The 26,934-nt window shown below is 35.2% G+C and overlaps 1 protein-coding gene across 1 annotated transcript in view; it reads right to left on the reverse strand.

The window, feature by feature from the left end:
- Nucleotides 1-13,638: 13,638 nt before the first annotated feature.
- The window catches only part of CRISP1 (cysteine rich secretory protein 1), a gene marked incomplete at its 3' end in the record, with an annotated part of 32,439 nt that continues 19,143 nt past the window's right edge, over nt 13,639-26,934 (reverse strand). The window contains exons 4-8 of the mRNA XM_080806379.1: nt 26,367-26,457; nt 25,114-25,262; nt 21,999-22,096; nt 19,318-19,406; nt 13,639-13,766 (exon numbers count right to left, since the gene is read on the reverse strand). Coding sequence (XP_080662505.1) covers nt 13,639-13,766; nt 19,318-19,406; nt 21,999-22,096; nt 25,114-25,262; nt 26,367-26,457 — 555 coding nt within the window. The remainder of the gene's footprint in view (nt 13,767-19,317; nt 19,407-21,998; nt 22,097-25,113; nt 25,263-26,366; nt 26,458-26,934) is intronic.

Consider the following 26,934-nt stretch of genomic DNA (forward strand, 5'->3'; position numbering starts at 1 on the left):
GTCAAAATTTCTCAGACCTTAATGAAAATATGTCATAAAATTGGTTAGCACATAGGTTCTACAATACGACAAGTTGCTTATTTTTCAATCAATAATAGAGTGGTGAGCAGAGAAGTCCAATAATTATTTTACAGAAAATGTCAAAGAGAAGCTAAAAAGTTTTATAAGTTAAAAAGGAAAAATAAAGACACATCAAAATTTGTAGGATGCCCCTAAAGAAATGTACAAGTAAGTTATTTATAGTACCTGATGACTATTTAAAAGGATCAAATAAAAATGACCTTCACTTTCACTCTAAGAAACAACCAAGCAAACCAACAAGCAAAACCTCAAATTAAATGGAAAGCATGTAGATGGGATGGAATAGTAGAGTAGAATAAATGAAATTTTTAGAAAATGATAGGAAAAAAATCAATGACCAAAGCTAGTCCCTGGCAAAGATTTATCAAATTGAACAGGTTAAGGAGGGAAAGACAACACACCTTAATATTAGAAAGCAGAGAGTTAACATAAGAGAATAATATAAATAATGTAAGCAATAAATTTAATTACCTAGATAAACCAAATGGATTTAAAAGTCCTAAATTTCTAAAGTTCATTCAAAAAGAGATAATAACATGAAAAGATGTAAAAATAATAAAAACACTTGATTTGTCTTTAAACATTCCAAATGAGAACTTCTGGTTTAGATGACTTTACTAGTTATGTTAATATTTAATCTAACATTTAATTAAGAAGTGATATTTATTTTATATAAACTTCCTGAAAACTGAAGCACAGATAAGCTTTGGTATGTATACTATGAGGTCATAATTACCCTGATTAAAAAAACCTCCCCAAGAGTTTTCATGAAGAAAAAATTCTGTAGTTCAATATCTCTCAGAAACATAGACTAATATTTTTAACATGAGTATGTCAACTACAATAATACACAATGGTTAAAACATCATAATATGGGGTGCCTGGGTGGTTCAGTGGGTTAAAGCCTCTGCTTTCGGCTCAGGTCATGATCCCAGGGTCCTGGAATTGAATCTCACATCAGGGTCTCTGCTCGGCAGGGAGCCTGCTTCCCTCCCTCTCTCTCTGCCTGCCTCTCTGCCTACTTGGGATCTCTGTCTGTCTAATAAATAAATAAAATCTTAAAAAAAAATCACAATATACTGTTGTGCAACCCCAAAATGCAATTTTGTGTGAATATACAAAAATCAATCAATGAAATTCAACATATATATTATTTGCCCAATGTTGCTATAACAAATTACTACACAATTAGCAATTTAAATTAAAAAAAATTATCAAATTACAATCTGGAGGTCAGAGGTCCAAAATGAGTTTTAAGGGTTTAAAATAAATGTGGCAGAGGTGCATTTGTTTTGTGGAGTCTAGGAGAGCATTCACTCTTTGTCTTTTCTAGCTTCTATAGACATCATATTTCTTGGCTCATAGCCCCCTTCTAACAATAGCAATAACAATAGGACATTACTAAGATAATAAGGAAGACCTAACTAACTAAAAAGGACAGATCATGGATGGTAAAACTGAACATTCTTAAGAAGTTATTTATACAAACTGAAATGTATATATAACATATTTTCAATGCAATGCCAATAAAAACCTCCAATTCCTGAAGGTTTTTCCTTTTATAGAATTTGACAACTTAATCTGAAATCTATATTGAAATTCCAAAGATAACATAAGGCCAAGACAATTTTGACACTGAAAACAATGTTGGAGAACTTATACTACCTCATTACAAAGCTGTATAAGGAAGAAACTGTGTAACTGGAATAAAAATAGTCATATAGATCAATAAATCAGAATAAAGAGTCCAGTAATAGATGAGGACATATTTTATCAATTGATTTTCAAAACAGGTAGTAAGGCAATTCGATGGAAGAAGAATAATCTTTTAACAATTGAGGTTGAAACAACTGATAGTCACATACAAAAAAAAAAAAAATCTCATCCCTTATGTCACAAACATATGGAAATTAACTTGGAAGCCATCATACATCTAAATACAAGAGACAAAGAAAACTAACAATGAAATAAAATTTAATAAATTAGACTGAATGAAAGTGAAAAATGTTTTCTTTTCTAACATCACTGTTAAAAATGTAAAAAGCAAATCATAGACTGGAAGAAACTACTGTAAACTATATAAAGTAGGTTATATAATATATAACAAATACTTGTTCCTAGAATATATAACAGACTCTTAAAAAGTCAACAGTAAGAAGGTAAACAAAATCAAACCAAATCAAAGCAAGCAATATTTGAACACACATTTCACCAAAGAAGATAAAGGATTGTCAATAAGAAAATGGGATATGTTCAACATAATTAGGTATCATAAAATTGCAAGTTCAAACCACATGGAGAAACCCCTCCACAACACTAGAACGGTTAAGATTTAAAAGGCTGACCATTTCAAGGGTTGGTGAGGGTGAGGAACAACCGGAATTCTTATACATATATTTTTTCTTTTTAAGATTTTATTTATTCATTTATTTCAAGAGAGATTGAGAGAGAGAGAAAACACAAGCAGAGGGGAAAGGGGCAGAGGGAGAGGAAGAAACAGATTCTCCCTTGAGCAGGAAGCCTGGTTCCAGGTGACCCCAGAACCCTGAGATCATGACCTGAGCAGAAGGCAGATACCTGACTGAGGTACACAAGTGCCCTTCTCATATATTGTTAATGGAAATGTATTCGTTGTTTAAAGATTCCATTTACATCTTTAGAGAGAGGGGGAGAAGGAAAGAGAGAGAGACAGAGGGAAAGTGGTGGGGGAGGGGCAGAGGGAGAGAACTTCAAGTGGACTCCCTGCTTGGCTCGACGTGGGGCTCAATCCCACAACCCATGAGATCATGACCTGAGCTGAAATCAAGAGATGGATTATCAATCAACTGTGCCACTTAGGTGTCTGGTTAATGGAAATTTAAATGGTATAATCCCTCCAAATACATTTGGCAATATGTTAAAAGTTAAAATTATTCCTACCATATATTTCACACATCCATACTTTTTCTTTACACATAAGAAATAAAACCATGTATCAGCCCCAATCCCTGTGCATGAATATTCACAGTGGTTTCATTTTTAGTATTTGAAAACTGGCAAGAGATCAAATATCCACAGATATACGAATAAAAAAAGGAAAACAAATCTGTGGTATATCTCTGTACATGGGATGCTAATCAGTAATAATGAAATCAAACTATTGTATGCAACAAATAAATCTGATTTTTTTAAATTTCTTTTTTTTATTTTTTTAAACATCTATTTATTAGAAAGAGAGCGAGAGGGGGAAGGTGTTGGGAGCCATGAGGCCTGGTGGAGGGCATTGCCTCACTAGGTTAAGGTTTGAACTAATGCAGGCCTAACCTGCTGAGGGCAGGATCACCCCTCAGGTGACCGCCAAGGGTGGGATAGCCCTGCAGATAAGCATGGTCTATTATTCTCTTGCCTTTTCCTCTGATCCCCTATCTCTCTCAAACAAAGAGCCCCTTGATAATCTGCAAACATCTCTCAGGCTTATGGGGCAGAGCAGCTCCAAGGAGATACATTATTCTGCACCTAGGATGATGGAGAACTTTAAATGTGTATCGCAATAAGCGGTTTCCTACCTAAGTTGTCCAAGGCTTTCACAAGTCGAGCCATTAAAATACACCCTGCCTCCTACAAAGGTAACGCCTTCTCGTTCCTACTTCTCTCCTATATACTTAGTTTCTTCAGATGGCTTCTCGTTTTCCATTAACCTATCTCTTGTTTTCCTACAGTTCTTTATTATCTAGTTCATCCCTATAGGTTCTCGTTTTCCATTAACCTGTATCTCGTTTCAATGCAGACCCCAAAATAAGTTACTAAAAAGCACATATTTGTGCTACCTCCCATGGCTTTCTGAGGGACATGATTACTCAAGAAGCAAGACCCTGTCTCCCATCCCTGGAGCCAGTCTGTACCATTATGGCTTAACTAAAACAACATGTGGCAAACAAAGATAAGTTATCTGATGAGTGCTTGTAACCCCCTACCCCAATTAAACTGCCTATATAAGAAGCTTGGTAATCAGAATAAAGATGGAGATGCCTGACTACTGACCAGAACTTGCTGCGTGGCTCTCCCATTCATCTCGTCGACGCCACCCCTCCTTCGGGGACACCTGGACCTGCCAAGGCTGGACCCAGTGGGAAGGGGCAGAGGGAAAGAGAATGTTAACTTTCATGGACTCCCATGCAGGGCTTAATCCCATGATCCTAAGATCGTTACCTGAACTGAAACCAAAAGTTGGATGCTCAACCAACTGAACCACCCAGGGGCCCCTAAATCTGATTTTCTTAGTAAAAAAGTAGGATACATAAGAGCAGATATAATTCTATTTACATAAACCCAGAAAATACTGATTAACATACAGTGAGAGAAAGCAGATCTGTGATTTTCTAGGCATAGCAGAAGGGGAGAAACTGATTAAATAAAAGACCAAGAGAACATTTGAAGTGAGAAATACGTTGATTATCTTCTTTTTGTTTTTTTGTTTGCTTGTTTTATTTATTTATTTGAGAGAAAGAGAGTGAGTGTCGGGAGGGGCAGAGGACGAGGGAGAGGGAGAATCACAAGCAGATTTCCACTGAGCTTGGAGCTCAGCTTAGGGCTTGACCCCAGGATCTTAAGATCATGACCTGAGCTGAAATTGAGTCAGATGTTTAACTGAACCACCCAGGTGCCCCAATATATTGATTATCTTGATAGTTATGATGTTTTTGTGATACACACATCTATTAAAACTCTTCAAAATGTACTTTTTTTTTTTTTAAAGATTTTATTTATTTATTTGACAAAGAGAGATCACAAGTAGGCAGAGAGGCAGGCAGAGAGAGAGGGGAGGAACAGACTCCCTGCTGAGCAGAGAGCCCTATGTGGGACTTGATCCCAGGACCCTGACATCATGACCTGAGCCGAAGGCGGAGGCTTAACCCACTGAGCCACCCAGGTGACCCCAAAATGTGCTTTTTAATATGTGAATTTTATTTATGTAAATTTAAATTAAAAAAGGTTTTAATAAAAGGTATAAAATATCAGTAACAATTACCAGCATTTTCAGCATCCAACAAAACTGATGTTGACAGTTAATTGATATCCTTCAAATCTATTTTTTGTTCTGTATATGTTCAATACTTTCTTGTTTACTCAATGAAAATATAATGCATATAAAATGTTTTATCATGGTTTTTCAAACCACCCACATTTCCCTTATTATTGATTTGTTATGCAAAAGACAAATAGAATATATATATACACACATATATATATGATATATATGACTAAATGTTTATATAATACTGAATAATTCAATGTAGCTAATAACAACTCAAATAACCTATTAATTCAATAAAGTATGATATAATAAAAATAATACTAATCCTGGCTAGATTTAAATACTGGAGGTCTGACTTAGGTTTTCTTATTATATGTGATATTGATAAATAACAAATTTTCTGGAAACCCACTTTCTCGTGATTAGAATAAAGTACAAAATATTCAAAATTAACTGATTTCAAAATTCTGTGTCTGTTACAGTACCAAAGGACAAAAAGTAACTTCATGACTATCATTTACTAAGTAATATTTTTTTTTAAAAACAACCAAAATGATTTCTACTTTATTAATACTATTGTTAATTTTTATCTTCTGTGCTTTCAGAAAGAAATGTTAACAGGTCAAAAACCAAACAAAACCAAGCACTGAAAGAGGAAGAGTATTCATTTTCAAGATAGAAAATATACAAATATGCCTTTCATAATCTTATTCTGTTTCTGGGGAACCAAAGACTTTGAAGCTGAAGAAACTTGATTAAGGAGAAGGAATTCGCGGGGTCAGACAATTCCTAACCCTTGTAAAACATCCCCTCTGTGATGCCCTCAGAGCCCATTCCCCATCCAGAGCATTTTTTTCACTCCCAGATCCCCCCAAGGTCAATTAGTTCCTTTTGTTCCATTTTCTCCAATTCTCTCAATACAGAGATTTCCAACTAGAAAATCATGATCCAGCCCATAAAAGCATGGCTGTATGTCCTTCTAGGGTCTCTCTGACATTCCAGTCCCTGAGTTCTTAACTGCACATGGGTCAGTTCTTGAGTGAAAAGGCTTTGGTGCTGGAGCCCCTGCCTGGCTCTGCCACACAGAATAGGTACATATGGAGAAACCACTTTTCTGTCAATATCATTACAAAAGCTACTGTTTGATCAGAGACTGCAGCCAAGCAAAACAAATTGAAGGAGAAATTTGAAAAGGAGTTGGGAAATACTTGCTTTCAATCTAGATGGGCATGGCTATTTCAACTTTCTCTTATGATTATTATTTTTTTTATTGTATTATGTTAGTCACCATAAAATACATCATTAGTTTTTCATGCAGTGACTTCTGTTCGCAAAATGTTTCCACCCACCACTTCCATTGCATGACAGGGACAATTTAAAGGGAAACTACAGAGAGTCCCCAATTTATGATGCTTCAACTGACAGTTTTTTTGATCCTTCAATGGTGCAAAACTAAAATGCATGAAGTAGAAACTGTACTTTTGATTTTGAATTTTGTCCTTTCTGGAGCTAGTGATACTGTCTATGATCTCCTCTCCTGATGCTGAGCAGCTGCAGCGACTCCCAGTCAGCCATGTGATCACAAGGTTAAAGAAATGATACATTTACTATTGTTTTGTGCCCATCCTATTTTTCACTTTCAGTGCAGTATTCAATAAATCACCATATTTATTATTATAAAATAATATAGATGATTTTGCCCAACTGCTGATTCCTAGTATTCTATTGATTTCCTCATCTATTTATCTTTCCCTCTAACATAGCCCTACCACATAAAGATTAAGACAACTTAGCATTTACACATTTTTATGTTTCAAGTATTGACTGGTGTTTTGTTAGTGACTCCAAAGGATATCTGGTAGAGGGACAAAATAAAATGACTAAACCATGCAAACCACAAATATATATTTTCCTAGGGTATTTAACACTGAGTTCCTACTAAACTCTATTATTAGTTATTAATTTAGATAAGCAGGAAATTAGACAAATCCATTATGTGAGGACTTGAATGGGAATTTTAATTTTATTAAATTGATGTAAATAAGAGTCATTTAAAAATAAACAAGACAAAATCATCTCCAGCTCAACCTAAACCCATGAGAGAATTGTTGTGTTGCTGAGATTACATTTGCAATTTGCACTTCATATTCACTTAAAAGCCCAAATTGTAGCTGCAAAAAATGTGAATAATATTCTATTATGTTCTAAAAATATTGTTCTAAAAAATATTTGTTTCAATGAAATATTTCAAAAGGGAACCCTTAATTAAAATGTTAACAAAACAGTGATTAGAAACTATAGAGTTCAAGTAAACAGTAAGTTGTTTTTCTAATGATACTTCAAACACTAAGATTTTTCAAAATGTAGTTTTAAACATTTTTTGTATGATAATATTATCTATCTCTATGAGTTGTTCTTTTTTTATATTTTATTTTATTTTACATGTAATATATTATTTACCCCAGGGGTACAGGACTGTGAATCATCAGGCTTATAGAATTCGCAGCACTCACCATTGCACATACCCTCTGCAATGTTCATAACCCAGCCACCCTATCCCTAACCCCCTAGCCCCAGCAACCCTCAGTTGGTTCTGTGAGATTAAGAGTCTCCCTCCTGATCCTATCTCGTTTCATTTCTCCCCTATCCCCAACGAACCCTGCCCTGCCTCTCAAATTCTTCATATCAGAGAGATCAAGTGATAATCGTCTTTTCTCTGACTGACTTATTTCGCTTAGCTTAATACCCTTTATTTCCAACCATGTCATTGCAAATGGCAAGATTTTATTTCTCTTGATGGTTGCATCGTATTCCGTTGTATATATATATATCTATATACCACATCATCTTTACCCATTCATCTGTTGATAGACATCTAGGTTCTTTTCATAGTTTGGCTATTGTGGATATTGCTGCTGTAAACATTCTGGTGCAGGTGCCCCTTCTGATCATTACATTTGTATCTTTAGGGTAAATACCCAGTAGTGTGATTGTTGAGTCATAGGGTAGCTCTATTTTCAACTTTCTGAGGAAAATCCATATTGTTTTCCAGAGTACCTGCACCAGCTTGCATTCCTACCAACAGTGTAGGAGGGTTTCCCCTTTCTCCATATCCTTTCCAGCATCTGTCATTTCCTGACTGGTTAATTTTAGCCATTCTAACTGGTGTAAGGTGGTATCTCACTGTGGTTTTGATTTGTATTTCCCTGATGCTAAGTGATGTTGAGCATTTTTTCATGTGTTAAACATTTTTTTTTTTTAAATCACAAGACAAGGTAATAAATTGGTTAATCAAAACTTGAGATCAAGGTGCCTGGCTCGCTCAGCTGGAAGAACCTGTGACTTGATCTCAGGGTCATGGGTTCAAGCCTCACATTGGTGTGAGGATTATTTTAAAAAATAAATAAACTTAAAAAAAAAAAAACCCTGAAATCAAATTCAACATGCCTGTATAAATGTCTTCTAATATCCAGTCCCAGGAGTCTTATTTTCTTACATAAATTTTTATTACTGAAGAGTTTACAACTTCCCATAGGGAGTAGAAAAATGTCACTGAGGTAATTTCTCACTGAGTTTTCATAAAACGTATCTTTCTATCACTATCAGAGATAGGCTTTATCCTTTAGAGGTCTGCATAGTGTAAAATATGTTTTTTCATTAAATAACTTTATTATTCTTTATTATACTAAATTTTATAATGTATTATCAAATTTATCACATTTATTCATTATTATAAAGATTTATTTATTATAAGAAATATAGATTTGGTGTTCATCTCTATTTCTGGTTCACAGTTCTCAAAACACTTGGAATTTCATTAGTGTTGGGAATGAGAAAGGTGTCTTTCATTATCTTAATGAGGTTTCCTTTCCTAAGAATCTTTATTAGGTCTCACTGCCTGGAGGACCAACCAGGTGATTAGAAGGTTGGAATTTTCAATCCCACCCCCAGACCTCCAGGGAAGGGACAGGGACTGAAGGTTAAATAAGCCAATGGCCACAATCATACCTCTTTCATGAAGCCTCCATAAAACTCAAGAGGAAAAGCTTTTTAGTCTTTCTCTTTTGAAACACTCCCAAGTTTAGAGAACCTGAACACTCTTGTGTGTCACTGAGCGAAGGACCCAAGTTCCAGGAGGACAGAAGCTTCTTTGTCCATGACCTTGTCCTATGTATCTCTTCACCTGGATGTTGAAACATTAAGTGTTTTCCTGAACTCTATGGGGGCTCTTAGCAAACTAATCAAACCTAAAAAGAAGGTCACTGGAACATCCAATCTGTAGCTTGTAGATCAGAAACACAGGTAATAGACAATGGGTTGCCTCCGTCATCTGAAATTAGGGGTGAGGCTTCCAGGACTGAACCTTTAACCTGGGAAATATGATAATAATTCAAGTAAATAATGGCAAACTTGAGTTGAGACACTGTGGTGTCTGAGAATTGTTAGGTGTTGTATATGAGGGAATCCCCTACCCCACTTCAGCACTTGGTCCAGGAATCCTCAAAATAATTGTATTCAATTGACTAATTTCCCCACTGTTATGTAAAATGTGGATTCATCCATTATAACATAACAGTGCCATAGAGGAGATGTAAAGATTTTGGAGAAGAGAGTTGTAGTCTGTATAAAGTCTAGTGAAAGGAGACACAAAGAATGAAATTATATGTCTTTGTGTTTCTAGCATTAAGTAGGTCTGAGAGTTTTTAGATTATGAAGGGGACAAGGATAATTAACTCTAACAACCTTAACAGAAATATCCTACAAAAATATAGAAACTGAAAACATGGCCAGAAAACACAAAGTTTCTTATAAATTAGAGACTTAAACAATACATGCTTCTTTCCTTTCCCTCCCCTAGCCCTTGAGATGACAGAAACAGGACAGGAATTTTGAAAGCCTCTTTTTGCAATTGTAAAACAGAAGTAATGTGGATGGATTCTAAGATGGTTAGATCAGTACTAGCTACACCTGGAATTTATGTCAGAGCAGTCAGCACAATAAGGTGTCAAATGAAAGGAAATTGCAAAATTAAAGGAAGAAGAAGACACCTGTAGCTAGTCATGAGTGTCCTAGAGAGATTTTTAAATATGTGTTGCTCTTCCTTTGCCAATTACAGAGTAATGTTGAGTGTTGAAACCATGTCTGGGGCAGGGAGACCGAGGAGCTAAGAACCTAGAACAACAAATATACTTAGTTCTGGCAGCCTCTGGTCCTTTTTAATTGAAAGTGTTGCAGCCAGGAGGAGAAGTTATGGAATAGAGGAGCAGAGGTGTTATCTTGAGGATGGAAAATATCTACTTGTGTGAATAATTGGGGAGCAGATGACCAGTGACTGTAACATAAAGCCTCAGAATGAACGTCTTTTTCTAACTCTACCAAAACACACCATGAAAAAATTGAGAACAAAACCCTATCTGATATTTGCAGACTTAAGAATTCAAACTAACAAATATATTCATGGGGAAAATTTCAGTATATCTGAGTTACCTTCAGTATTGTGGGAGAAAGATAACAATGGAGCATTTGTACAGGAAGCTAAATTATTGAAAAGTCAGTACACATTTAAAATAAACACAACAAATATCATTAGAGAAAAAAAAATGAAAATTAACTAATCAAGTGTTTATAAATCATAACCACTTGGAAATAATGGAAATAAAAAATAGTTGAGATGAAAAACTCAAAATGAAAGATCGCATAGTAAATGAGATACAAATGTAGATAAAGTATAAATAAGTAAAAAGAAACTTGATGGAGATATTGCCTATGTATTGGAACACCTTTTTTTTTTTTTTAAGATTTTATTTATTTATTTGACAGAGATCACAAGTAGGCAGAGAGGCAGGCAGAAAAAGAGAGGAGGAAGCAGGCTCCCTGCTGAGCAGAGAGCCTGATGCGGGGCTTGATCCCAAGACCTTGGGATCATGACCTGAGCTGAGGGCTTAACCCACTGAGCCACCCAGGTGCCCCCAAGGGCCTGTTTTAAGTGCAGAGCTGAGAGAGAGAGAGAGTGAGAGAGAGAGCGTGTGCACAGGCAGACAGAGTGGCAGGCAGAGGCAGAGGGAGAAGCAGGCTCCCCACAGAGCAGAGAGCCCAATGTGAGGCTCAATCCCGGGACCCTGGGATCATGACCTGAGCTGAAGGCAGAGGTTTTAACCCACTGAGCCACCCAGGTGCCCCTGGAACACCTTTTTTGATTGTTGACTTTTTATCTGGTTTCCTTGATGAACTATCTAATAAATTTAAATATAAATTTTAATAGAAAAACATACAAGTAACATGGGTGATCATGTTTTTGAAAATGTAAAAAAAATAGCATCACAATCTTTATCTTTTAATCCCCTGTTAATTCTTTGTTAAGTACTTCCAGCCATATTTTGAACACTTACAGTAATGACATGCATATTTTAATTTTTTAAATATATAATATTTGTTATGTTTTTTATATTCTCTATCAGTTTATCATATCTCTTAATTAGGTCTAATAATTTTCCTTCCATTTCTTAATATATTGGGGAAATTGAGAGAGTTACAGGCTAATCTAAGAGTAGGAGACAAACCATATCCCCTCTAGCATTCAAAGGTTCAGGGTATATGATCCCTGAACTGCCCCGGGATCTCTGTGCCCTCACCGGTGAAGGGACAGTGGTGCCGTTCCATATTAGGGAAAAGAAGCTCATGTCAATGCTGTTCCTCGGGCACATTTAAGCCTTGGGCACATTTTGAAAATTCACAATGATCCCTGAAATTTAGGCCAGCTGTTAGTCTGCACATCTTGGATTGTTCTATTGTCCACGTCCCCATATAAATCTGTACAGAGCCCAGTTTTTAATATAGAGTTCTTATCATTGAGAATCAGGAATACGTTATCTTTGCTCATGGTATCAAATAAAGGTCATTCAGTCTGGCTTTTCTTCATGTTTTCCTGTAATCTGGATCCATTTTTGTGCCCATTTGCTCTCCACTGTGAACCTTACAACCTAATCGGATCTGTCATCAATGCCGCTCTTTACTATCTTTGCTTCAAGGGTTTTGTGGACATGTATTAGTATATGTACACACACACACACACACACACACACACACACACACACACATACATGCACCTGTGTGTTCCAGCTCTTTAGTCTAATCATGACACTTTCCCTGACAGTGACTCTGAACTTAGCATGAGATTTCTTTCTATGAGTAAGTGTGTCGCTTGTGCACAAACTCTCCTGATAAGCTTTGGTCATGGGAGTAATGTTAGGAAGCATTCAACAAGTTGCATTATAATTTGTATCACATTTCCTTGGAGATATTTGGCATATGAAATTTTGGAGGGGTGTCACACAAACAATTCTCATCCTTGAAGTAAAACTTGGTTTCTATTGCGTATTTCTTCCCTTCTTTCCTTCCTTCCCCCTTTTCTCTCCCTTCCTTCCTTCCTTCTTTCTCTCTCTTCTTTCTTTCTTATTTTTTAAAGATTTGCTTATTTATTTTAGAGAGAGAGAGAATGAGTGGGAGGGGCAGAGGGAGAGGGACAGTGAATCTCAAGCAGACTCTCTGCTGAATGTAGGAACCTGACCTGGGCTCAATCCCACAGCTCCAAGATCACAACCTGAGCTGAAAACAAGAGTCTGATGCTCAACCCACCATCAGATGCTCCTCCACTGCTTCTTATAAATGACATGACAAATGATGAGAACCTAGAGAATTTTTGTTTATATAAACTCTTAGAAAGAAAGAACACAATTATGGGGCGTGAGGGGGGAAGCCCTGAAACTGAAAACAAAACAACAGGTACTAGAATTTCTGTGTGGTCATACACTTCTCCAAGTTACTTTAATATTCATACTCACTAATATTTACATTTTCATTTGAAATAAGGCATACAATGTCCTCTATAGATGCATTACATTTTGTATGTAATCAGTGCTGAGCACATATTTTGTTAATGTAAGGAACACAATTTTCCCCCACTTTACAAATGTTTACAGATATAGTAATAAAACAATGAGACATTTAAGCCTCCTCCAATTAAGCACTTTGCCTTGCAAGTAGTAATACTTGACTCTTCATGCTTTGTGGATTTTTTTATTGCTCAATTTAAAATAGAAATAAGGTTATGGAATGAAAAATTACACTGCAGGTTAGTGGGAATTTTGAGAGCTTCTTTTTGCAGTTGTAAAACAGAAGTTAATGTTAATGGGTCCAAAGATGGTTAGATCCTTTTGTTTTCTTGTCTTCTTGGGAAGAAAACATCAGGAAGGTTGGAGACATAGGGAAGCAGGGGAAGGACCCTCCTCTAGCAGAGGTTATTGTCAAGGTGGCCAGTTAAACCATCAGTTGAATTTTGTCAACCTGTTTCAGGAAGTATCAGGACAGGAGTGGGTGGAATTGGTGTAATCTATGGATGCCGTATATGATTAGTAAAATTTGGCATCTCTAATGTAATTAAAACCAAATGAAACTTAGCAGAAGCTACTGAAGCAAAGTAAAGTAAAAGGTGTAATCCAGTGGACATTTCCCCAACAGCACATTATAGCTGCAAATAACCAAGATTATTTTATCTCCTTATCACAGAGACAACTAGCTTTGCAGAATTGTTGAACTGACTGGGACCCGCATCCGAAACTTCGTTTTTGTGTCTTACAGTTACTGTATTCATCATAGTGGAGGCAGGGGTTAGCTGGAAGGAAAAAGCATATTTACACAATATTACCTTCAAAATTCACCATTACTGAAGAAAGAGATAATTTTCTAAAAGACATCAATGGAACTATCCACCCCCCCCCCCGCCACCCCCACATCCCCAATGCCTCTGAAAATTACCAATCTGTTTCCTCTATCTGGGAGTTTGGTTTTTTCAGATTCCACATACAAGTGAAATCATACGGTGTTTGCCTATGTCTGACATATTTCACTTAGAATAATGCCTTCAATATCCATCCAGGGGTGCCTGGGTGGCTCAGTGGATTAAGCCTCTGCCTTCAGCTCAGCTCATGATGCTAGGGTCCTGGGATCAAGCCCCGCATGGGGCTCTCTGCTCAGCAGGGAGCCTGCTTCCTCCTTTCTCTCTGCCTGCCTCTCTGCCTACTTGTGATCTCTTTCTGTGTCAAATAAATAAATAAAATCTTAAAAAAAATCCATTCATGTTGTCATAAATGATAAGATTTCCATTTGTTTTACAGCTGAACAATATACATTATAAATACATATACATATATATGTGTATATATGTATATGTGTATATGTATACGTATATATATGTATATGTATATATACGTATATACGTGTGTGTGTGTGTATAGGTATTTTTATATATATATGTATATATATACACATATATATATACATATATATAAATACTTTCTTTATCCACTAAATCTGTCAATGGATCCTTAGGTCATTTCCATGCCTAAGTTACTATATCTTCTTGAGTTAATGTTTTTGTTTCCCTCAGATAGCTATCCAGAAGAAAAATTGCTGGATCATATGACTTATATATTTAAATTTTTGAGTAGCCTCCATAACTGATGACGCCTATTTACATTCCCATCAGCATCGCATAAGGGTTTCCTTCTCAATACCCCCTTGCCCCTACTTATTACCTCTTGTCTTTTTGATGATAGACATTCTAACATATATGCAGTATATCCTTGCATTCTCTGATGATCAGTGATACTAAACACCTTTGCATGTACCTGTTGGCTATATGGATATCTTCTTTGGAAAAATATAAATTTAGCTTCTTTGCCAATTTTCTCTTTTTTTTAACTTTTTTTTTTAAGATTTTATTTTTTATTATTTATTTGACAGACAGAGATCACAAGTAGACAGTGAGGCAGGCAGAGAGAGAGAGAGAGGAGGAAGCAGGCTCCCTGCTGAGCAGAGAGCCCAACGTGGGGCTTGATTCCAGGACCCTGGGATCATGACCTGAGCAGAAGGCAGAGGCTTTAACCCACTGAGCCACCCAGGTGCCCCATTTGCCAATTTTCTAATTGGATTTTTTATTCAGGTTTTTAAGTTCTTTATATATTTTGGAGATTAACACCTTATCAGATATATGATTTGCAAATATTTTGCCTCATTCAATGGGTTGTCTTTTCATTTTGTTGATGGTTTTCCTTGCTGTGAAGCTTTTTAGTTAGATACAGTCTCACTTGTTTATTTTTGCTTTTGTTATTTTTCTTTTAGTGTCAGTTTGCCCCATGTTTTCTTTTTTAAAAAAAATATTTTATTTATTTATTTGACAGACAGAGATCACAAGTAGGCAGAGAGGCAGGCAGAGAGAAAGGAAGGGAAGCAGGCACCCTGCTGAGCAGAGATGACTTGGGGCTCGATCCCAGGACCCTGGAATCATGACCTGAGCTGAAGGCAGAGGCTTTAACCCACTGAGCCACCCATGCACCCCTGCCCCATGTTTTCTTCTCGTTTTATGGTTTTAGGTTTTATGTTCAAGTCTGTAATCCATTTGAGTTGATTTTTTTGTGTGGTGTAATATATGATGCCTGTTTCATTCTTTTGCATGTGGCTGTCTGTCTATTTTTCCCAGCACCATTTATTGAAGAGACTGTCTTTTCCCTTTGTATGTATTTGGCTTCTTTGTTATAAACTAATTGACCCTATATGTATTGGTTTATTTCTGGGCTCTCCATTGTTTTATATATATTTTATTATGTTCAGTTAGCCATTCTGTTCCATTGATCTATGTGTCTGTTTTTATGCTAATACCATACTGTTTTGATTACTATATATAGCTTTGTAATATAGTTTGAAATCCAGAAGTATGATACCACGAGCTTTAGTCTTCTTTCTCAAGATTGCTTTGGCTATCTTTTATTATTCCATACAAATTATAGGATTATTTGTTCTAGTTCTTGAAAAATGCCTTTGGAATTTTGATAGTGATTGTACTGAAACTGTAGATAACTTTAGATAGTATGGAAATTCTAAAAAATATTAATTCTTCCAATACATAAGCATGGAATATATTTTCATGTATTTGTATCTTCAATATTTTTCAGCAATATCTTATAATTTCCAGTATATAGGTCTTGGTGAAATTTATTCTTAGGTTTTTTCCTCCTTTTTTTATGCAATTAAAAATAGGATTTAAGAAAATTTCTTTTTCTGATAGTTTGTTGGTAGTATACATAAAATAACTGATTTTTGTATATTGATTTTGTATCCTACAATTTTTTAAATTCAGTTATTAATTCCAATAGTTTTCTGGTGGAGTCTCTATGGTATTTTATATATACCATCATGTCTTCTGCAAGTAGAGACTGCCTTATTTTTCCTTTCTGATTTTAATTACTTGTATTTCTTTTTCTTGTCCTACTACTCTGACTAGGACTCCCAGCACTATGTTAAATTAAAATGGTAAAGGTAGGCATTGTTGTCTTGTTCATGGTCTTAGAGGAAAGGCTTTTCAATTTTGATTGATGAATATGATGCTTGTTGTGGACTTCTCATATCTGGCCCTTATTATGTTGAGGTAATATGATACCTGTGTACCCAGCTTGAGGTTTTTATCATGAAGAATGTCAAATTTTGTCAAATGCTTTTTCTGTATCTATTGAGATGACTATATGATTTTTATTCTTCACATTGTTTGATTTGTGGATGTTGAGCCATGCTGGCTATCTTAGCATTAATTCTACTTCATTGTGGTGTACGATCTTTTCAATGTATTGTTGCAATTGGCTTGCTAACTTTCATTGAGATTTTTCCATCTATGTTCTTCAGATATATTGGCCGGTAATTTTTTTTTTTTTTTTTTTTTTTTTTGTATTGCAGTCTTGTTTTCTGATATTAGTATCAGGGTAATGCTGGCCTCATAAAATGAGTTTGGAAGTGTTCTCTTCTCTTCTATTTTTTGAAAGAGTTTTAGAATTATTGGTACTAAATCTTTAAATGTTTGGTAGAATTCACTAGTAAGGCCATCTAGTCCTGGGCTTTTCTTAGTTGGGAGATTTTTGATTATTGATTAAATCTCCTTACTAGTACTTAGTCTGTTCAGATTTTCCATTTATTCATGATTCAGTTCTGGTGTGCTGTATGTGTATTTCTTCATAATTTAGTCTTTGTAAGTTGTATTTTTTTTAAGTTTAGTTTTGTACGTTGTATGTACAAATAGGATAAATTCCTATTTATCCAGTTCTTCAAATTAGTTATCCAATTTGTTGCTATACAATTGTTCATAGCAGGCTCTTATGCTCTTTTTTTGTTTGTGTATATCGGGTGTAATGTCTTTGCTTTAATTTCTTTCTTTCTTTTTTTTTTTTTAAAGATTTTATTTATTTATTTGACAGACAGAGATCACAAGTAGGCAGAGAGGCAGGAAGGGAAGCAGGCTCCCTGCTGCGCAGGGACTTGATCCCAGGACCCTGATCCCAGGCTTGATCCCAGGACCCTGAGATCATGACCCAAGCCGAAAGCAGAGGCTTTAACTCACTGAGTCACCCAGGCGCCCCTTTGCTTTAATTTCTAATTGTAATTATTAAACATCCTCTATTTTCTTTTCTTTCTTTTTCTTCTTCTTCTCTCTTCTTTTCTCCTCCTCCTCCTCCCTCCTCCTTCCCTCCCCCTCCTCCCCCTCCTCCTCCTTCTCTGCTTCTCCTTCTCCTTCTCCTACTTCTTCCTCTTCCTGCTCTTCTTCTTCTGGTAAGTGTGGCTAAAGCTAAAGATTTTTCTATGTCATCTTTTGATTAAAGAGCTCTTCCTTTCATTGATCTTTTTCACTCTCTTTTCAGTTTCAATTTTATTTATTTCCACTCTAATTTTTGTTATTTTTCTCCTTCTACTAACTCGGAGCTTAGTTTGTTCTTTTTGTTTTGAAGAATAAAGTTAATTCGTTGAGCTTTTTTTGTTGTTGTTGCTATTATAAGTATTTATTGTTATGAATTTCCCTCTTAGAACTGAGTTTACTGCTGTTATAGTATATAAATTATATTAATATATATAATTTGCCTTATTTTATACTGTGAATTTTATTTTTATAAAATTTATTTGAATTACACTAAGCTGCTTTTTTGTGTATATCCAGGTCGTATATTTTAAGCATTGTTTCCATTCCACTGTGGCCCAATCTGAGATATCTTTCTCTAATATTTCTCATCTTCTCATGCATTTATAGGTGAGCAGAGTTTAAGATATGCATCTTTTATGGCATAGATTTAATCTTCTTGAGTAATACTTTCCCTTTCCTACTCTCATTTTACTTCTATTACATTTTTTATACCATTATAGACATTCCTCTTATATCTTGGATTAAAAAAAACCTACCCCATCCACCCAGCATAGGTAATTAGTAGATATTTTATTTTTCTCCAACCACATTTCTTTTCAGAAATGGGATGCAAAAAGTGAGGTTGAAAGTAAGAGAAAAAGAAAAAAAAGAGAAAGGATAAATGAGACTTAGAAGAGTATCTAGCTATCTCTCTCTCTAGAGAGAGAGAGGAAATTTGAAAAAGAGTATCTATTTTCCTAACTTTAAGAATTAACAAAGTGACTTATTTAGGTGTAGAAAAATATGTCTTCTGGCCTTCCAAGTCTGAAGTTAAAGGGTACTTTTCCTGGGCTAGTTACTTCTCTATAAACTTGTTGAAAATTATCTTATCAAGATTATGCTCAGGGATTAGGAGTTATGTTTTCAGGAACCTCTAGAAAAAGGAACCCATTTGGTTAGTACTACTTTGTAGGTAAGGTTTATTTAAGAAATAGAGCAAGTGCTGTAAGGGGTCAGTGTGACCATCAACTGATACCTTCTAATGTGTCAGTAGGAACAATAAGGATCACTCCATAAGAAATTACATGCCCTAATAAGGGATCAGATAGGTAGGGGAGCTATGGAGCAGCAAGAAGCTGAGAATGTTGGTATCCTGAAAACAATATGTCTAATTTCAAGGTTGCGATAAGAGAGCCCAGGAATTTTTTTATAGAGCAGAGAAAAATATATAGTTATATTAACATCTTATCTAAGTTTTCCTTATTAGGGTCATTAAACTTTAGGGTGGGGGGCTTGAGTTTAGGCTTAGACATTCTAATATCCATTCCCATAGATTTAATCAATCATCTTCTTGGTCACTCAGGGAGAGAAAATAAGAAATAATGTTGATTTTTCCTTGTGTGATGATTCAGAAAAAAGTTACAGAAAAGTGCAATATTGTCAATCCTTAACTTGAAGGACACATGGCTCCTGGGTCTACATTAAGCAAATTGAATGTAAAACTTACTGCAAAGTTTATTTTCACAGTCATTTGGACAGTCTCCACATGGACTTCCTGCATTATAAGGATTATTCATTTTGGCAGGATCATTTCCCCTTAAAGAAAGGATAAAGGAAAAGGTGATGTAATAATATTGATTCTTGGACAATGCATATAAAATGTTACTCACTAGGGGCGCCTGGGTGGCTCAGTGGGTTAAAGCCTCTGCCTTTGGCTCAGGTCATGATCCCAGGGTCTTGGGATCGAGCCCCGCATCGGGCTCTCTGCTCGGCAGGGAGCCTGCTTCCACGTCTCTCTCTCTGCCTGCCTCTCTGCCTACTTGTGATCTCTGCCTCTCAAATAAATAAATAAAATCTTAAAAAAAAAAATTCTGTGGGTTAAAAAAAATTAAAAAAAAATGTTACTCACTATTTATAATCAACTTTGAAAACAATTTTTGAAAACCACTTCTAGATAATGATGATAATCTTTAAGATACATTTAAGATTTCTAGACTTGCAATGATGACAATTCATCTTTCTGAATGTGTAACGGGCAACTCTGGGCTCCTAAGAACTTTAGAATTTACCCTATTCAGATAGTTAAGTTATAACAGGACTGGAATCTATGAACAGTCGAATCTTAAGCAGAAGAGCTTTAGAGCCATTTATTATTGGTCACTTTTATTTATTTATACCTATAAGGACTTGGTAGGCAGTCATGTAAAAGGACATGTTGAAAACATTTTAAGTGAGTCAGTTGGAAATGTTCTAATTTAATCTTGCACAAGATCATGAGAAACTTGATACATGTTTCTCTTGTGTAGAAACATATGGAGCATTATAAAATATGAAAATCCATAAATATGTCTAAATCTAAAGTGGTAGATTTGGGGGAGAGAGAGTGGATGAGAATTTTTAGGTCTAAGCTAATAGGAAATTCAGATAAGACAGTTTTACCTGCAGATATCTAAGAAAACAAGGTGGATTATAACTGAATCTTACATAATGTGCTTGAAAAATAAAGTACATGTTCTGGTTACAATAGCATTCTAGTTGATATTGTTCCCTTCGATATCTGAATTGTTAGAATTTCATTTTATTTTTTGCCTTTTTTTTTTTAAAGTAAGTTTTATGCCCAATGTGGGGCTTGAACTCATGAACTAGAGATCAAGACTTGCATGCTCTACCAACTGAGCCAGCCAGATGCTCCCAAATTTCACTTTAAAGTTTTTTTTTTTTTTTTTTTTTTTAAGATTTTATCCATTTATTTAACAGACAGAGATCACAAGTAGGCAGAGAGGCAGGCAGAGAGAGAGAAGGAAGCAGGCTTCCCGCAGAGCAGAGAGCCCGATGTGGGGCCCGATCCCAGGACCCTGGGATCATGACCTGAGCCGAAGGCAGAGGCTTTAACCCACTGAGCCACCCAGGTGCCCCCCAAATTTCACTTTATAAAAGGAACGTATTCCTTAATTAAGTAAGGGATTTTGTCAGACTCTTGGCCTAATCTTTGCTGCAGAATATTCTCTATCACAGTTCCATGTGTTTTACTTTTCTGTAATTGTCAGTTTACCAGAAACCACCACCAGCCCCTGAAAGATTTAGTACAGTTGAAGTGTTGTAGATGCAAAGAGATCTTACTGCCTTTGGTACTAATTGTATAGATAAAATCATAACAAATATTAACTATTAAAATCAAGACACGATAAGACCAGAAAATAACTCATATAGAGCTCTTATATAAATATATCTATTGAATCTACGCTGATACTGGAGACCTCATTTAAAGTATAAATATAGTAACATATTAACAGATAAATAATTTTTACTGATTCATATTGAACATTTTTTATTTTGCAACACACATGGGGGATAGCAGTTAAACACTATGCTTAGAGCTTATAGTATGATGGAAAATTTGCGTATTCAACTATATAGGTACAGATAGCTGAAGGAGACATATGCAGACCACTCATTAACTTTCCTTAGCAGAATATATTTAAACAGGCATTTGTAGTGAACTATTAGAGGACTATATATCAAGCTCTGAACAATCTCTAATTTCTCATGATTACCACTGGAGCCACACAGTGTGCACCTGTGACCTCCTCCAATCATCTTTGTCTGAAATTTATCATGCTTATAGAGCAACCACAGTTGAGAGAGCAAAGGAGTCCACCTTCCCCTCACTGAGGCAATCAGATTATCTCTTCTAGGAGTGGTTACTCACACCTTGATAACACGTAAATTTAATTTCTAAAGAAAAGGCATATATCAATAGTTAGACCAAAAAGCTAAATACAGGAACACTTCAATTTTCCATTTGTTTATTCTTGATACTCCACGATATTTCTGCCCTTGCATTCTAAAAGTGCTTTAGAATTGTTGAAGTAGATATCCTTGTTTTTTTTGCTTATGCTAATCAATAACACAGAGCAATGCTACTGGTAATAGCTTTGAATTTGACATTCTATTAATGAAATATAAATAAAAATTTATTTTAAAAATATGATATAAATAAAATTGTGTGTGTGTGTGTGTGTGTGCAATGTTTTTAGGTATTGGCTAAATGACATTTTATCCCTAAGGTTCCACTTAAATGAAATGAAATATTTATTTGAGTTTTCTTATATATTCTTTGATAAACTGGATTATGTAAGAGGGATATATTTCTAAAGGCTTTGTGACACCAAGCTGTATAATACATACTCATGACAATAGTGACAAACATAGAGAAACTGAGTTGCCAGTCTTTTGGGGCATGATGATATTCCACAGCCAATGAGGTAAGAAGTGGCCCAAACAATCTGTAATGATAAAGAGATTATTTTATTAATAATTTGACTTGGGCTAAATGATTACAATATGAATATTGCTATCCATGGCTGAAAATAAACACGTTTGCTTTTAGGATGCTTTGAGCATGGCTTATTAGGAATTCATAGAAACAGAAAGATTTGCATGTGTCTGGATAACACACATACATATGCACACTTATTGGCCATCCTTAATCCTGGCTCATTCTATTATCAACTGTATATGGAAAATCAGGTAACATGATGAAGGCTGGTTGGTGATTATATAAAAATCAAATAATGGGAGGAACTTTACTTAATCATCAGAGAAGAAGCATGGTATAGAGTAGAACTGGCCTTTAAGGCAAAATATCTCAGTGTCAAATTCTATTTCTACCACTTCCTGGTTGTATGGCATTTACCAGTTTATGTTTTGAAATTTTATTTTTCTATTTGTAAAATTATATAAAATATTAGTACTATCTTCTATATCACAGGTGTATTGTGAGAATTGGATAATAAATTTTTTAAGTGTTTGGAAGAGGAAATATTAGGTTACCATCTGAGTGTGATGGAACTAATGGTCTTAGATGTATATAGTGAGTTTAGTTTACATCTATCTGAAAGAAATAGAAGGTCAGAATTGATGTCACAAATTTGGCAGATTTTTAGTTCTCTGGGTGATCATTTTATTTTTATCCTCTGATTATTTGATAAGGCATATTATATGAATAAAGAGTCTAATGTTATAATATTCTTAGATTCCTAGAATATATCCTTTTTGTCCAAGGGTATCAATTTTAAAATAAGAATACTATTTGCTAGTCTTTTGTTTAGAATATCTGCATTGTTATCCATAAGTGATTAAGTCTGTGATTTTTAAATGGGCAGTCCTGAAAAAGCAGACCAAAGTTGGAAGTCTTATGCTTTCTAATATCAAACCTTACCACAAAGCTATAATAATCAAAACACTGGTAGTGGCATAACAATAGACATATAAACCTTAGAACTAAAATAGAGTCCAGAAATAAATCTTCACATGTTCTTCATATATGGACAAATGATTTTCAAAAGGGTGCCAAGATGAGTCAACAAGGATAGGACTGCCTTATCCCAAACAAAGTTGGAAAAACTAGATATCTACATGCAAATAAACGAAGTTGGGCCCTACCTTTTACCATATTACAAGAAATAAGTCAAAATGGATTAAATATGTAAGTGTAAGAGCTGAAACCATAAAAACAATTCTTAGAAGGAAACATAAGGAAAAAAACTTCACAGTATTGAATTTGGCAGTGATTTCTTGGATAAGACACCAAAAACACAGACAGAAAAGGAAAAAAAATAGATAAATTGGACCTTATCAAAATTTAAAACATTTGTTCATCATAGGATACTATCATCAGAGTGAACAGGCATTCTATGTAATAGGAATTGATGTTTGCAAATCATATACCTGCTATAGGATAGATAGATATCTAGAATATATAAAAAACTCTTACAGCTCAGCAACAAAACCCCAAATAACCTGATATAACCCAGCAACTCTAACTGGAGAAAGAACTTCTACAGAAGTAATTTAGGTTAAATGAAGTTCTAAGCTTGGGACCATGATCTGATAGGGTTCGTGTCCTTATAAGAAAGTGCTGGCACTCATGCTTTCACTCTTTTTTTTTCCCTCTCTCTCTCTCTCTCTGCAAGCATGCATGGACAAAAGGAAAGTAAAGTCCATGCAAGGACATGATGAAAAGAAGGCAGAAAGGGAACTCTCACAGAAACAAACTATGCTGCAAAAATTCATAGACTTCCAGCCTCCAAAACTGTGAGAAAATAAATTTCTGTTGTTCAGTCCATCCAGCTTGTGGTTCTTTGTTATGGGAGTCCAAACAGACCAAAACAGCACGGATGTGGAGAAATCAGAAGTGTCATTGCTACTGGGAATGTGTCAAATAATGCAGCTGTTCTGGAAAACACTATACCAGGTCCTCAAATAATTCAGCATATGATTATCATGTGATCCAGAAATTCCATTTCTGGGTATATACTCAAAAGAACTGAAAGCAGGGTATGAACAGATATGTACACACCAATGTTCATGGCAACATTATTACCTATAGCCAAAAGTGGAAACAACCTAAAAACCCATCAGTGAATGAATGGATAAACAACAGGTGGTATATACATACAACGGAATATTATTCAGCCTTAAAAAAGAGTAAAATTATGACCTGTGCTACAACATGAATGAACATCAAATGAGGATATAATGCTAAGTGAAATAAGGTAGACACAAAAGGACAAAAATTGAATGATTCCAGTTATATGTGGTATCTAGAGTAATCAAATTGATAGATACAGAAAGTAGAATGGTGCTTGCCAGAGGCTGGGGAGATGGGGAAGGGGGAAGTCATTGTTTAAAGGGTACAGAGTTTGGGAAGCTGAAAAGTTCTGAAAATCTATAGTCGTGATTGCTTCATAACAATTTGAACGTAATTAAAGCTACTGAACACTAATGTTACATAATTTTAAAATGATTAAAATGGCAAATTTTATAAAATATATTCATATATGCATATACAAATGATTGTTATGTGTTATATATGTATAAATGCAAATAATTATATATAATAAATAAAAAATAATATATGTATATATTTTACAGATATATACATATAATTTTATCACAAAAATAAACCAGAAGAAGAGGATTCTCTGTATTATAAGGTACTATTATTTTCATCCTTTAGACATATTAGAAATATAATTTATAAGTGACATTGATGTTTTATGATTTTGTTAATTCCCAAAAGTCCAAATATATAAAAAAAGGAGACTAAACAGTTAAGCAGCTTCTCTAAGCCATCTATTGAAGGATTCACATTTCCTTATGTTTCAAATTATAACAGGAACTCAGTGGGTCAAGTGCAAGTTTGCGAAAAGTGGGTAGAATGATTTTTCTCTGTCACCTGTTTTCCACACATGCTTCTAGACATTTAAACAATGTGCATATTTGCAAGTATGCAGCTTACCTGAGTGTAATGCTCAATTGTTAAGTCATCATCTGTTGATATCTGTTCCCCATACTTGAAATATTTAGATTCATTGTACCAGATTTTAATTACATTTGACCATGAGATAGGATAAGTTGTCAAATGCATATTTTCTCCACAAAAAGTATCTGAAGGGAGAAAAAAGTCTGTGTCATACTTGAAGAAACTTGGAAATATATTACAAGGATATTTTCCTCATTTTCATTTTACAAATATTTCACCAGTCATCCAAGCAACGTCTTATTAAAAAAAAAACAAACTCAGCTGTATCTCTGCTGGAAATCTCTTCTGGCAACTTGTGGTACTTAGGTTTGGTGAGAAGTTGACAGTAGGAGGTGATGTGCAAGCTTGGAAATCAGGTCAGCATTTCAGACTCTGCCACTCCTGAGCTGTTGAGAAGGGTGAAACCAGTCCAAGTAGCTTATGGGTTGTAACAGAACCCATGACTTGAAAACAGCCACAGAGAGGTATTCATTATGCAAGAGCCTTGGAATAAACATTTGCTCATTTAACCATCCACTTGTGATGCAGGTTCTTGATCACAAATGGTATTCAGGAGTGATCTACCTTTCTCTGGGGCAGGAAAGATTCCCACTGCTAATTCATGCATCAACAGCATTGGGCAAAAATGGCCAATAATTTGTAAATATGGAAGTTTCATTAGTATTTTTAAAATATTTTGTAATAAACAAGTATCTCATAAGTGTTAATAATGTCTACTTGTGTAGGAAGTACTAATAGCTTTTCTGGAAATCAGCAGTGATCCACCTGATATATATGCCATGAGCAGCTCTTATGGACTCTTCTATGAGCACCTAAATTTTTTCTCATGTACAGCTCAGTGGAGTTGAATAGAACTCACCTCTCAACTCTATCAGTGTTTCAAAGGCAAAGGTATCCCTAGGGTGATATTGTGTGTAGCTGAAATAACTACATAGAATAGAAAGCTTCCAGCTACCTAGCTGTCCATCCAGTTATCATTGTATTACTCAACTATTCTGTAATATTGAGAGCTTTGGTTCTTGTTTCTGATGATAAGAATCTGAAATTTGAAATTTGAATATCCAAATTTAAAAATTAATAATAAGAAAACAGTGCAGTGGGCCACAATCCACTGTCATTTATGGGGCCGTATCATAGACTGAATGACTTAACTTACCTTTGCCAGGTTACTTAATGTCCCCTAAGGATTTTTGAGTATGGAGGTGAGTCATGCAGATGTATATACCTACTTGTAATTCGCCTCTTAATTGAGTTGCTTTCTCGTAATTCACACTGCTTTGACAACATTCTGGCATTTTGTGCAGCTTCTTCACTCCAATCCTACAGTGGAAGAGTAAAATAAAAGAACTTGGTCTTATTGGCATTTCCATGATAATATTCTAGTTTATTGTTTCTAAAAATCCAAGGCTAGCAATATTCTCAATTCTATATTCTAACTATTTATTTATTTATTTATTTAAAGATTTTATTTATTTATTTGACAGAGATCACAAGTAGGCAGAGAGGCAGGCAGAGAGAGAGGAGAAAGCAGGCTCTCCACGGAGCAGAGAGCCCGATGCGGGGCTCGATCCCAGGACCCTGGGATCATGACCGGAGCTGAAGGCAGAGGCTTTAACCCACTGAGCCACCCAGGCGCCCCAATCTAACAATTTAAATAATAATATTAAATATTCTGGTTGGAAGAGGGAGACATGACTCACCATGTTAGCCCTTGAATTTATAAAATCAAAATTTGGTAATAATATTCAGATATATCTTCTCTCTCAGAAGCGTGAAAGAGTTCAAGTAAATGCTTTC

Source organism: Martes martes (genome assembly GCF_963455335.1).
Source record: "Martes martes genome assembly, chromosome: 6".
Taxonomy (NCBI): Eukaryota; Metazoa; Chordata; class Mammalia; order Carnivora; family Mustelidae; genus Martes; species Martes martes.